The sequence below is a fragment of the Candoia aspera genome, chromosome 1 (assembly GCF_035149785.1).
Source record: "Candoia aspera isolate rCanAsp1 chromosome 1, rCanAsp1.hap2, whole genome shotgun sequence".
In the NCBI taxonomy this organism is placed as follows: Eukaryota; Metazoa; Chordata; class Lepidosauria; order Squamata; family Boidae; genus Candoia; species Candoia aspera.
The window spans coordinates 212,246,667-212,260,908 of record NC_086153.1 but is presented as its reverse complement, the minus strand read 5'-3'; the positions used below and the strand labels follow the sequence as shown (position 1 = coordinate 212,260,908).

The 14,242-nt window shown below is 35.8% G+C and overlaps 2 protein-coding genes across 4 annotated transcripts in view; one reads left to right on the top strand and one right to left on the bottom strand.

Annotated features, from left to right (window-relative positions):
• RAB3GAP1 (RAB3 GTPase activating protein catalytic subunit 1) overlaps nucleotides 1–12,929 on the top strand; it is a 29,324-nt gene extending 16,395 nt beyond the window's left edge. For 2 of the 3 annotated variants that reach the window (XM_063288704.1, XM_063288705.1), the window contains 10 exons: nucleotides 150–322; nucleotides 773–827; nucleotides 1,142–1,480; nucleotides 3,498–3,635; nucleotides 4,794–5,021; nucleotides 5,704–5,800; nucleotides 6,097–6,200; nucleotides 6,463–6,578; nucleotides 7,337–7,439; nucleotides 11,780–12,929. In XM_063288704.1, coding sequence (XP_063144774.1) covers nucleotides 150–322; nucleotides 773–827; nucleotides 1,142–1,480; nucleotides 3,498–3,635; nucleotides 4,794–5,021; nucleotides 5,704–5,800; nucleotides 6,097–6,200; nucleotides 6,463–6,578; nucleotides 7,337–7,439; nucleotides 11,780–12,022 — 1,596 coding nt within the window. In that variant the 3' untranslated portion in view covers nucleotides 12,023–12,929. Of the gene's footprint in view, nucleotides 1–149; nucleotides 323–772; nucleotides 828–1,141; nucleotides 1,481–3,497; nucleotides 3,636–4,793; nucleotides 5,022–5,703; nucleotides 5,801–6,096; nucleotides 6,201–6,462; nucleotides 6,579–7,336; nucleotides 7,440–11,779 lie in introns of those variants that run through there. The other variant, XR_010066825.1, reaches the window with a different exon arrangement.
• The window catches only part of ZRANB3 (zinc finger RANBP2-type containing 3), a 65,546-nt gene continuing 64,015 nt past the window's right edge, over nucleotides 12,712–14,242 (bottom strand). The window contains exons 20-21 of the mRNA XM_063288703.1: nucleotides 13,385–13,516; nucleotides 12,712–13,250 (exon numbers count right to left, since the gene is read on the bottom strand). Of these exons, the coding sequence (XP_063144773.1) occupies nucleotides 13,152–13,250; nucleotides 13,385–13,516 (231 nt within the window). The 3' untranslated portion in view covers nucleotides 12,712–13,151. The remainder of the gene's footprint in view (nucleotides 13,251–13,384; nucleotides 13,517–14,242) is intronic.

Genomic DNA, 14,242 nt, shown 5'->3' with positions numbered 1-14,242 from the left:
GCTTTGTTTAAAGAAAACAGCTGTGCATGTTAAAACTAAATTGTACAACTTTTAACCATGAGTTGAGTTTAATATTGTTTCATAGACTTTTAGCCATGCATGAGTTTAATATTGTTTCATAGGTTCTTTTCATTTGTCCTTGTACATAGAATCTCTACATCCAGTTCAAATCTGCTCCTTCAGACAGTCTGACATACAAACTGGCCCTTTGTCTTTGTATGATCAACTTTTATCATGGTGGAGTCAAAGGAGTTGCACATCTCTGGCAGGAATTTGTCTTGGAAATGCGCTATAGATGGGAAAATAACTTCTTTATCCCAGGGTGAGTTTTAGGCATATTATTTAGTTATTGCTAATAGTAAATCAATAGTTTTTACTGCTTCTCAGAGTTAGATTGAAGAGAGAGTGAAAAGTTGTTGCCATCTCAAAGGTTCCCTACACCCAGTTTCTTTTGTTTCTCATAAGGAGAAAAAGCTTGATATATTTGTATCATCTGTTTAAATTGCTCAGAAGGAGATTCTAAGTAACTTAAAATAAATAGCTTTGTGAGGGAGATTTGGATGATAAATTATGAAGCCTCTGGGTCTTCTTGTGTATTTGCAAATATATGTTCAAAAGATTGCTAGGCTGTGGCACAAAGGTCTTAATTTAAGTTGGTGACAAATTATATATGCTTTTCTGTGAAAATGGCAGTATCTGTATATCTTGCAGTCAATTCTAGTTTGAAAACTTTTTCTATTGCTGTAGTAATTTAAACATAACTACTTCTTAGGTTAACCAACAGTGCACCAGATCTGAGATGTTGTTTATTACATCAGAAACTCCAGGTAAATCTTACAAATGCACATGCTATCTTTTATGTATTAATTTTTATTGGAAAAATTGTGATTGGTTACTGTTTAATTGTATCCTGTAAGCTACCCAGAGTTGTACAGATTGGGGGTGGCCTATAAATTTGTGATAATAACTTGTGCAAAGAAATCTGTTGTTGTCTTTTGCAATAGTAAATTTAAATTCAGGCTACCTTCTGGCTTGTCTTGTCTTATGTATGTGAATAAAACATTGCCATTGTGAAAATACATATTGCTAACATTAACCCTAGGTTTTCAGTGTGCTTGATTGTTGTTTGATTGCTTTCCAGATGTTAAATTGTTGCATTGAAAGAAAGAAAGCAAGAGATGAGGGGAAAAAAGTGATTAATTTGGAAAAACAAAGAGACACGCTGGATAGAGACTGTCCAAAAGAGAGCGATAAGGAAAAAGGAGAAGTAGGAAAATCTTGGGAATCTTGGAGTGACAGTGAAGAAGAATTTTTTGAATGCCTGAGTGACACAGAGGAGTTCAAAGGAAATGGACAAGAAGGTGTAAAGAAAGAAGGTAGTAAAGAGACACTAACATTGAAGCCAGAAGGCCGTCTGCATCAGCATGGCAATTTGAAATTGCTTCATCCTGGACACCCTCTCTATGTTCCAGTAACCCAGGTTAGGGAGTAAAATTTACAAATATTTCTGGTTCTCTGATTTGTCCTTGGTTCATTTCCATTTCAGATGAAGAGAAAAGAAGGGGCTTTAAGAGTTGATGACACATGAACAATGTTTAATAGTTGATTTTCTCACAAATGTAAATTTGTCTTGATTTTTTAAAAATTATATTCAATACGATTACGATTTAAAATCAACATGGGAGATGAGGTGTAATGTTTTATGTGCAGTAACTGTATTACAACTCTTTCTCCTTTAATCAAACAATATTTTAAAAGGGAAAAAAGAGAGCAAAACATTGTCAACAATACACACACACACACACACACCAATCCTTTATATAGGCTTCTCATCTATATAAAGTTTTATATAACTGTCAGTAAAGGATTGGTGTATTTCATTTGAATTGTCCATACATAACCTACCTCTGTATTCAGTTCATTCATGAGTTGTGAAGTCCTCAGTCCATTGAGTAATTGGAACCATAAATAATTTTTACAGTGTTGAAAAACTAGTCTCTTAATGATAGAAATGGCACAGAGAATCAATTTCCATGCCCAGGTGTCAAATTTCAGTAACAAGTATGTAGTTCAAAAATATTAAACCCTGTCTCAGAATTATTTTACTACATAAACTGGCTTAGGACATCAGAAAAATACAAGAGTTTTATTTATTTTATAAACAAATACCTTTCATTGCTTATTATAACAGGTATTATTTATTATTTATAAAATTTATTTTAAAAAATAGAGAAGTGATTCTAAAATAAATAAAATGGTAATATCAGTCACAAAGAAATGCCAAATGAATATTGACAAGCTGTTGAATAGCCATTCAAGAGAAATCTCTTCAGAATGCAAGAACTATGTAGTATTATTTGAGAGCAGATATTTCTCAATATCTGATCCTAAGCTATTCAGGGCTTTTTGAACTAATCACAACATGTAATCATTCCATTATGAATTAGCTGTACTTTCTGAAACACTTTCAAGAAGAATTCTGCATTAAACATAGTACAGTGGTCCAGTATTGAGCTTAATGCTTAGATTACAATGACAGAGCTATTCCTGTCCAGAAATGATTGTAGCTGTCACACCACTTGAACTTGGTCATAGGCCATTTGAACCTCTAGTGACAAGGAGGAATGAATAACATCTCCAGAGTACATACCTGTTTGGAAAGTATTGTCCTGCAGTAACAACAGGTAAAATACCAACTCTGTGACATGAGACTCTCCTACCTAAAATAGCCTTAGTCCTTATTATATTATACTTTAGCATATTTTTGTCTGCCTCGGCCTAGTGTATTCGGACATGGAACTCAGTTGTGTGTAGTCATATCTGACTTTGATGGCGTATTCATATACATATATAATATAAGTATACAATTATAGGTTTCTCCCTCTATGCTACATAATCTTCAGTGCCAAATTTGATCAGCCAAAAATGAGTGCTTTTTAAGTTGATTGTAACGGAGGGAAGAGAAACAATGCTTATATCTAAAAGGTGAAGCTTTGATTGCCCAGGCACAATGATCTTTATTCTCTTTGTTTTGCCTCACAAATATCTTTTCTATGCTAAAATTGTTCCATTCTAATTATAAAAGGACAGTTGTAGCTAAAGATGCCATGACTATGAAATGGATAATAGTGGAAACTAGTTTTAGTTTTCTTCCTTTAGAAGTTAGCTATAGGATAGCCAATCACTGCTTTTTTCCACTTGGCCTACCATTATGTGCACTTCTTGGTTTTTCTTGCAGTCAGGAAGCTGCCTTAATCCAAGCTAATTTATCTAGTAAGTATAGTCCTGTCACCTTCCTTTGTCTTCTCCTGTTTACTATTATGCAAAAACTTCAGCAGTTTGTTAAATAATTGTATTTGCACTTACCTGGCTTTGGAATTAAGACGTTGAATAACAGGTTCTAGGCGCGTGGAAGCCACATCCATTCCTTTTGGTCAATGTTTTTGTCCCCTCATGAGAGATAACAACAGGACTTCCTCTCTTTCTAACTCGTTCAGGAACCAGCTCCTATGACAGAAGATCTGCTAGAAGAACAGTCTGAAGTATTGGCTAAGTTGGGAACATCAGCAGAAGGAGCTCATCTTCGAGCTCGCATGCAAAGTGCTTGTTTGCTCTCAGATATGGAATCTTTCAAAGTAGGTACAGATCGCCAGGGTCATCGTGAAATGAATATACTAGCATAAACGTCTCAAACGACGTATTTAGCAGGATTTTTCATCTTTTCCAGTGATTGTATTTTTTTCCATTTTACTCATTTGTCTTTGTTCCTCTACCCTCTGCCCTATACAGGCTGTAAATTAGAAATGTGGTAAGTTCTCTAGTTTGTTCATTACTTAGTTTTTGTTTGGGAAATTGTGTTCATTGCCCGTTGTCTGAGTTAATATTAGTCAACATCCTCTCCCTCACCATCTTTTTAAATGCTAGTTCATCTAAGCTATTCTTATTGGAACCACAAACTATGTTTATGGATTGGTTTGCTGTCCTTTTTGTGAAGGAGAAGTTAAATGCCCAATATTAATATTTAAATCTTACAGCAGCTGCCCATTATATTTTAACATTTATTTGTAAAGCACTTTACATTCTTTGGCACAGTATAAAATATTAGAAACACTTGAAGAGAAACCAGGTCATAAAATACATACCACTGCAATCAAAGATCCCTCCTTTTCTTTTAAAAACATACAGAAGTGGAAGCTAGATCCTATCCTAGACCCCCTTTATTTATTTTAAAGAAGAAAATGATGATCAGTGCATTTGTCTTTATATCCATGACATGTCCTTCCTGTTTAGAGTGGATTGGAATGTTAATGATCAAGTCCATCAGTCCCAGCCTGCCAAATCAGTGATGAAGGAATCTGGGAATTGCTGTTCATCAGCATCTGGAAGGCTCCGGTACAGAAGATAGTTGAGCTCTTAAAAACACTCTCATTTCTGAAATACCTTTAGATTAAAATACATGACAAACTTCTCAGTGACCAGAATAATCTTTGCATTGAAGTTAGACTTGTTGAAAAAATCAGATCTAGATCTGATTCATATGTCTCCATTTGCAAATGTTTAAGCAGTAGTCATGTCTAGGGTCATGTTAGACAAGTTGAAAACTATAATGTTAGGAAGGTAGGCTTTCTTTTTGAGTGTTGTGTATACAATTTTTAAAAGATGAAAATGCCAATATATAATGCCTTTGCCAGTTTCTTTCATTTGTTTTCTCTTATCTGGAAAAAAGAATTGTCTGGAAGCTCTATATAGAAATAAGCATGTTCTTTTTTTTTTCCTTTTTCTTTTCCTCCTAGGCTGCCAACCCTGGTTGTTGTCTGGAAGATTTTGTAAGGTGGTATTCACCCCGGGATTACATTGAAGAGGAGACTGTGGATGAGAAGGGGGGTATAGTCATCAAGGGTGAGCTGAGTGCCCGAATGAAGATCCCAAGTAACATGTGGGTTGAAGCATGGGAAACAGCAAAGCCCATTCCAGCAAGGAGGCAGAGGCGTCTTTTTGATGACACTCGTGAGGCAGAGAAGGTAAAAAGACTAATAGGAGAGTTCCTGAGACATTCAGTTTTCAAAATGTATTATGCTGATAATGAATTCTGGAAGATCTGAAAGCTGCCCATCCTGGTATAGACTTTGGAAAGTCCATTAGAGGTGCTTTAATTTATTAACCTAGTTTATTTTTGTTGTTTTTGTATGGAATTTCTCTACTGTTGCTCATAACGGTAATCAGCTATGTAGGTTGCTTTTAAAATAAGACTGGGTAATGCATGTTACATTTGGAAATATAATCCTCTAGATTGGCAACCATTTTGTATGTGGAAACATGTAAATACATTATGCAGAAGAACATGAAGTAACATACTTCACAGTTTCAGACGTTTTTGAAATTAAGCCTGTTTTCTTTTTTAGCAATAAGTACAATGAATGTTTCTTTTTTGTGCCAGTCTTTCATCAGCTTTTCTTCTATCTAGCATGTTAGGCTTTCTTCCCAAATGCTCCTTTCAATAAAAAAAAAGTTGATTAATTTAGGAGCACTGATTCAAAACTGCTTTCAGATGGTGGCTCCTCCCTTTCAGAGATCTGAGAAAGATGCGTTTTGATGGAGCACTTAAGAAAGCATATGAGGCAGCTTTCAGTTTTGAAGCCTTGAGAGATGGTGTCAATTTTGTAGAAACGCTGTGGTGATCAAATTGACTTACTGTATCTTCAGGTGCTACACTATTTAGCAATTCAGAAACCAGCGGATCTAGCAAGGCATCTTCTTCCTTGTGTCATTCATGCAGCTGTACTCAAGGTAAAAGAAGAAGGTAAATAACTTTTATTAAGCAAGCTGTATGTTTCACATAAAAGTAGGATGCTTTTACTACAGTGCACCACAGGATGCTTTAGGATGCTTTTACTACACAATGCTTTTACAACATAATAGGATGCTTTTATGACAGTGGCTAGCAGTGAAGATGTTGCCTAGCTGGGTAACGAAACGTCTGCAAGCAAACAACCAAGCTCGGAGAGCACCAAGGGCTCCAAAGTTCAACCCTGAGCTACAGATACTCTCTTCTCTTGGTACTACAGTGTACTTCATGGGCTTTTTCCCTCCCAACAGAATCAGTGGAAGATATTGGGTCAGTAAAGAAGATAATCAAGCTGATAATCAGTCATTCAAGTAAAGTTCTCTGGTTCCCAAATCCAGAAGACAAAAAATTAGAAGTAAGGAATTTCCTTTTCCTAATAAGAAATCCAAGAAAGAAACTTTAAAAATGTAGCTTTTAAATAAATATTTTATGATAAACTCAATCACAGGAAAAAACAAAAAGAGATTACATTCATATGATTGTATTAACTACGTGAGAGGAGAGAGTGAGCAGTCCTGGAAAATTCTGTTGAACACCGCTGATAAAAGCTTGAGCAAATCTTTGAAATATGTGGCTTATGGTTAGTAAGGAAGGTGTTTTTTTTTTTCCTTTCACAGGAAATCATTGGTCAAATTATGAGTGTGGAAGCCACTATTGCCCGGGCAAGGTCCCTAAAAGCAAAATTTGGAATAGAAAAATGCAGCAAAGAAGAAGAACGCAAAGATCTAGAAAAGTAAGCGACTTGTTTCATAAACTTGCATGGATCAGATTCACTTAAAGGTCCTTGGTCTTTCTTCAGATTGTTACCTTAAGTGCAAGACTATTTCAGGTTTTAATGGTTCATTGTTACCACATCCTGTTATTTGGTAGCCACTGATGCAGAGACTGTGAAACAGATGCTTGTTCCTGGATTGGCACTCAGTCCCAGCATAATAAGGAAGTGAAAATAGTACAATGCCGCAAGCCGTTTGTCAGGCAGCAAACCTATATGCTTCCATTCATCAGTTTTAATATACGTATCTTTAATCTGCATCTGCAGATTATTGCTAAGCTAGCTGTTTTAAAGCCACAGTTTGTTGCACAAACCATTGTGGCCTTTTGAACAGATAATACTAAGGTAAACCAAGGCCAAACGGCATTGCGGTTTTATATTAAATATACTGTACCAGAGGTTCTCCGGATGAGAAAGCCAAAGAAAAGTAAACTGCATTACGAAGTTCACTAACAGTTAGGGGAACTGATTAGGTGATTCCTCATATTTTTAACATGTCTGCTTCTCAGGTACTCTCAGAGGAAGTAGTTTGAATGTTTAGTAATTAAATTAATTACAAGGGAGATTTTCGACCATGAATAAAACAACTGGAACTAGTTATTTAAAATGTCAATTGAAAACTCAATTGAATGTGAATGTCAGTTGATTTTTTTAAAAATCAAGTCTGCTTAAAATTACTCTTTTGCTGACATATTTTCCCACTTTTTCTGTGTTGTCAGATTTGTAAATTCCTTTCTGGAACAACCAGAAGTATCAGTCCTTGGTGCTGGAAGAGGGCCTGCTGGTATTATAATTCACAAACTTTTTGTGAGTGCACAAAGGGTAAGATGAACCTTTCAGTTTCTTTAATGTAATTATAAAAGAGTTGCTTTTTTTGTTATGATATTTGAATGCCAGGCTTTGAAAATTCATTTTTGCATAAAGATACTCACGGGTGTATTTTCCAGAGGAATAGCTGTGATAGTCTGTTGTAACTAAAATAGCCAAGTTGTATGGGTAGTTTAAAAATTAAGCAAAGTTAGCTCTAATAGGTCAGGCTCAACTTCTTCAGATGCATGTTCTGCATGCAAGAAGGTTCTATATTAAATCTCCAATTAAATAAGAAAATGGTAGAACCTGTTCTTTTCAGAGGAATAGTTTTATGAAATGTTTATAAAAATTAAAGGCAGATTGCTGTATTTCAATGTGATACGGCATTAATGCAGTTGATTCAAAAGATGTGATAACTGTTTTGGGAATGCCAGAACAAAATCAAGTTTGCCTTCTGTAATAGCAATGATTTTCAAGCCTAATACTTCATCGTATTATACAATAGTAGCCTATAAAATGTACATGTATTCGTCTCGTAATTGTATGGTATTGATTTAGGGCCAGGACTGGAACAACTTTATAGAGTAGGTACAGGAACCAGGAATAGGGGGGCAGAGAATTAAAGAACTATCAAGTTCCTGAAAATTGGAAGAGGTATAAGGGGAAGTGAAAACTTAAGAAAGTGTGAGTGGTCATGACTTGCAAGATGGAAGAAGTTAGCCTTTACAGAATGATTTAAAATAGTCAAGCTGAGGCTTGCATGCAAATAGCCATATGAGTAGAATATAACTGTGCTGCTACATAAGTAAGGGGATTATGGAACTCCCTGATCCGGCTGTAACTTTTCTGTGGTACGTTGTATGGTATTCTGGAAGATTCTAAACGTGGGGCAATGGCAACATGGGATATTTATTTATTTGTAATTTAAATTTATATAATGGTCTAGTAGAGAAACAAGAAAGAGCTAGTCTGTAAAGACCCCCGTTTGCTAACAGGACTGCTCTGGCGAAATAGTTCTATACATCACAAGAATTTGCTTGAAATGGAAGTGATAGAATTTTATTAGATTAGGAAGTCTACAGACTTTCCATATTGATTAAAAAAAAAAGTATTTCAGAAGGTTCTTAGGGGGGGGTTTCCCCCCAACCTTTTGAATTGGATAAAGCTGAGAGAGTGACTAGCCCAGCCATAAGACTCATGACTAGGCGGGGATCTGACTTCGGCTCTTCTAATTCCTAGACTAACCATTGCATGTTGGTGGCTTATTTTGGTTTAGAGATTACCAATAAATGTAGGATTCTTTGCCTCTTGTTTTCAAGAGTATTTTAATTCCTTCCAAATGGATTCTTTTTACAGATGTTATCCAGATACCACATCCAATGCTAATTGTTCCTTCTCTGTTAATATGTAGTTATCTGAAATGGACTTTAATCATTTCTGAAGACCTAACAGCTTGGGTTGTTATGCTGGGTTTACATGCTAGAGCTGAAATCAGTGTATCACAAACAGAGAACCATTGTGATCCATTTTACCATGGCATCCTGTTTCAGTATTAATATATTGCTAATACTAAAAACCTTTAAAAAACAGGCCTAAATGGCTGTCATAATTTACACAGGCATTTCTGTATCAGGGTTATTGGGGTTATGTATTTACTTTCAGCTGACCCAATATTAAAATAAAATTTTCTCCTTTAGGCATTGGAAAAAACGAAAATATTTTTAGCACAATTGATTAATTAAAACTTTGTGATGATTAGTGAACTTAAATAATACTGTATTTTAAAACAAACATTACAATGAAAATCACTTAAGAGGATTTTTAGGTACAGGTAGTCCTTGATCTATGACCATTCGATCAGTAAATGTTTGAAATTATGGAAGCACTTAAGAATGGTGGTTACGACCAGTCCTCGGAGTTTGGGCTGTCCCAGCACCCCCACGGTCACGTGATCACAATCTCGGTGCTTGGCAATCTGTTTGCACTTAGAACCAGTTGCACTACCTTGTGGTCATGATTGTCATTTGCAAACTTTCCTGCCAGCTTTTCCAGAAAGTCAGTGGGGAAGCTGGCAGGGAAGGTCGCAAGTTGCTTGGTTAAGTGTCCCCCACCCGCACCCCTCCCCCAGCCCCTCTGCGCTCGTGCTGCGCTGGCCACTCGCACACCCTCCCCAACCTGCGCCCTTCTCACACACACCCTCACTCCCTCCCCCACCCACCCACCCACCAGCAGCCACTGTCATGAGTACTGATGGTGAGCAGGAAGGGGCCCCTATCCAGGGGGGAAAACGCATGCGTAGTACTGAGGAGTTAAGCAGCCATTCAAAGAGACACAGATCAGACCCGCCTTAACCTCTGGGGTTTATCTGTCTGGGTTTTTCCCACGCTTCTTCAGTTTGTTAGGATTTTCTGTCTAATGTAGCAGTAATAAAACACTAGAGACCTATTCCTTGTCTCAGTGTGGTTCCTGACTGTTAGGACAGCCACTTACCTGCCTATTGGCCTGGGACTTGCAACTTCCTGGTGGCTTACCCACTGACTTTGGTTGTGGGAAGCCAGCAGAAAGTTGCCTCACCTAATGACTGTGGTATTCGGTTAATGACTGTAACAGGGACTACAGGGGTTGCCATCGCTAAGCAATGCGATCATGCTTTACAACCGCATTGCTTAGTGACAGCAATTCCAGTCCCAATTGCCGTTGTAAGTTGAGGACTACCTGTAATATTATTTAATAAAACTTAGTCTTTTACTATGAATTTGATGAATAAACAAACACTGGATTAATACAAAAACCTTGATACAATCTCCTGCATATACTTTAATGCACAGAAGATAGGTTGCCTGCCCGCCCTGCAATTTGATTAATTGAAGTAGAATGCACATTTGTAGGAATTCCCTTTAGAATTTCTAGAGGTAAATGTGTAGCTATGCAGGTCAGAAGATCTTGCCTTCATCAATTAATGAACTAGGATATACATAGGTTGTATCTGCTGCATGGCAAAATCTGATGGATCTGTGTTGATGCAATTGATTATTTACATTGTACCAGTCCTGTTATCAGTTTGGTGTACATCTGTTTTGTGTTCTGAGTGTTTATCAGTTTCTGTTGACAGCAACAAATCTGATTGCAAGGCATGCTGCCTCTTAAAGTAGTCTGTTCTGAAACCTCTCTTTAACCCTATGTGAGTCATCTCTGACTTGCCTTTCACCATTGATTCTCTTTCTTACCCAGCTGACTGAATCATCTGAGGAGGTAACTAGATTTTTCCCTATTTCTAGTCATCTGCCTAACTTCATGTAGGTGCATGGAAATGAAGGCTGTAGCAGCATAGCATATGGCTCAACTACTACCGATTTGCATAACTAAAGCAGTGACATTTAGTTTTAAGTTATGAGCTTTGACATCAGTAAAGTATGGAAGAAATTGTTGAAAATGGATGATCAAGTGGATTTCTAGAATCTGAGGGTTTTTTAAATTCATATTTACACCTTTCAGCTCATTGTCTTGTTTAATATAGTTGTATCTTATTCAGATATGTCTGCATTTCAAGCACCAAACTGTGATATTTATAAAATATACATCGTATAAAATGATAGTGTCTCTGCTTTATTTGAATTAGAAGTAATTGTAAACTATTGTCCATTTGCTTTGCAGCTATTTTCTCTATGGAGCTTGTTTTCCAATTCTTGCCTCTTGATATTGGAAGAAAAAAAAAATCCACTTTCAGAGTAGTATACCAGTTGTGTGAAATAGTTGGACAGTTAATTTCAGTCAGACAGGAGTCATAGTTCAATGGTTGAGTAGCTGCTCTGTTCAAGCGCAGTATCTCATCTCAATTTAAAATTTCATGTAGGTGTGATAGGATCAGCAAAGGTTAGAATAGATGGATTAAAAGATCTGATTAATACATCACATCCTGATACCAAGCCTAGTTAAAATTGGTTTCTCTGGTTATTGATCCCAACATTGAAAAAGTCAAAGCAAAATAATTTCAGCCCAATTTTATCATTTGATTGAATCAGTGTTAAAATGTCTGCTGTTTCATAACATATATTGCTTTCTTTGTTGGAGAGATCAGCGTGAGGTAATTTAAAGCTTTTGGCATTTCAATGAGATGATCTTGTGGATGCAGAACATATATTTTGTGTTTGTATCAGCATTAGTCCATCTCTCAAGCATAAACTCAAAGGAATAAATGCTTTTGCCTTAGCCTTATACCCAAATGAATGTTGTACTTTCTTTCTCATACTTAGCTATTGACTGCTATGTTTCTATACTATCCCTTTGTCTCAATTAAAAAAATATATGAATCCAGTGAAATGACTCAGTGCTGAGGCTTCTCTTTCTTTTAGGTTGCCACAATGATGCCCCATGAGGAAGAACTAAAAAGATCAGGCTCTATGGATGAAAAACGTTTGAATTCTGGAATGAGTTCAGATTTTCCATCCCCTGCAGGACGTGAGGTTATTTTACGTACAACTATTCCACGGCCTGCTCCTTACTCGAAACCTTTGCCTCAGAGGATGTACAGTGTTCTTACAAAAGAGGACTTCCGACTTGCTGGTGCCTTCTCATCCGACACAACGTTCTTCTGATTTTAACATTCATTCTAGTAAAATTTCCACAGAAGCAAGTTCATCAAGAGGTGTTTATCCAGTCTTCTGGAAATGAAGATAATATTCAAGAGTAATGCCTGTGTGAAACTATTTTCACTTGCATAATGTTTATAGGATTTTTATCTTTTCCATAGAATTCCCTTCTCTACTGATAGATGTTGGGAGGATACTCATCTTTACTTAGCAAGCCATTCCTCTTAAATGTGCTTTACAGTGACAGTGGAAATACTAGAGAACTGTGTACTATTAAATATAAATTAAATTATGCAATACAGTTCTGCAGCCTTGTTAAGTTTTATGTAAAGTGAGTAGTATTAGTAACCTAATACATCAGTGGATTTAAATTATTTACAAATATACGAATATAGATATATGTAATAAAATTCACTTCATTGTGGGTCTGGATGGTAATGTACTTATTTAAGTTATCCTACTTCACATGATACAGTATAGTCAAGAAAAATGATGGTAGTTAATATAGAAATCACACTACTTGCATCGGATGATACCAAATCCCTGCTCGAGGACCACTGGCTTTGAATGCTAACCTTGATATATTTCTGTGCACCAAAAAAGAAATGTATTTCAACAGTTTTGCTCTTGTAGGGCAATATGTGGAAAATGGGTTAGTACTGTATTTTTCAATCTATGTAAATTAGGAAAAGGAGTTAATGTAAAGAATACCAGTTTATTTTGAGATGAACTAATGTACATGTTTAATTTTATAAAAGATACTTCTTTTGTTTAACAGCAAGGATTGTTATACAGATTATAATTTATATAACCTACCCTCGAATCAGTTCCACAGTTGTGGAAAAGATGTTACGAAAAAGCACCAGTAACACTGCATTAATAGGGGTTTGAATAAATGTTTGCATGTACTTTACTAATAGGTTGTAAAAAATCTTCAGTTTTCAATATTTGAAATTTATAAGAAAAAAGACACACATATATAGATACTTCTTGCTTTTTAAACATTTCTCGCATAGTATTTTCTTAATGACCTGTACTAAGAAACTTACTATATAGCTCAACCTTAAGATTTAATTTGAAATACTTGATAGATATCAACTCATTTAAGCTATACCCTCCATTTCAACAAAATTTTTCATAATTTCACAAAAAATTTTGTAATGTCCGATGCATATTTTGAAGCAACACATTGTTTCTTAACTTGGCTTCTTTCTTTTGCTTGTTTTGCTGTTCTCTGGAAAAGAAATAGTATAAAAAAAGAAAATGAAATGAAATCCATTTCAGCAGAGTACAGAGAAAACATTAAGTTTTCTTAATGTTGAAAGTTAATGAATGTTACAATGTTATGCTGCTGCATCCTGTACTTACCTCCTTGTGACAAACTGAACATAGTGTTTGAAGGTTTTCAAGAGTGCACTGTCCACCCCCACTAAAAACTGGCTTGATATGATCCACTTGCCAGAAATGACCCTCAGTTGGGTTTAGTATAATGTCATTTAACTGAAATAAAATAGGATATACTGTTAGCACTTCAGTGGCAATCAGATACCATGTCCCTCTACAAGTGGAAATAAGCTCTATCATCCATCCATCCATCCATCCTTTCAGTATGCTTTTTTTCCTTTAGTCAAAGCAATTTGCTACGATCCTCAGACGTAAAAACTGTTCCATGAGCAAGGCCCTCCAAGGAGAATTGCAGTGCTGGTTTGAAGAGATAGCACAAACTATATAGTATGTCAATTCAAATATCATTAAGTCACATCTGTGAAGACCAAGCACAGGAAAACCAGCTTTGTTCTTAATTTTTAAACTGATACGAAAGAGCAGCAAATGTGCATCGTAATTGTTAGCCAGTTTCTAGAAAATCAAATACCTATTCCTCATTCTAAAAGCATGAAATAAAGTGCACTGCACACCCAAATGTATTCCTAATGGACAGTGTTATATAATGAGACTGGAAATGAAATATAGTACAGCTGAAAATATTGTTAGTTTCAGATACCGATTCTTACCTGATAGTTGCTAAATTCTGCTATCAAAAGTATGTGGCTATAATGTCAAAACTGGAATCTACAAAATACTAAATTCTGATGATACCTATCACCTAATATTTTTTGAGACACAAGACTAAAAATATACCTAAATTAATATTATAATCTTGTTTTGATCTGCTAGGTTGTCTTCAAAAGGCTAAAATAAATTGAATTCATTTTTCAAAGAAATATG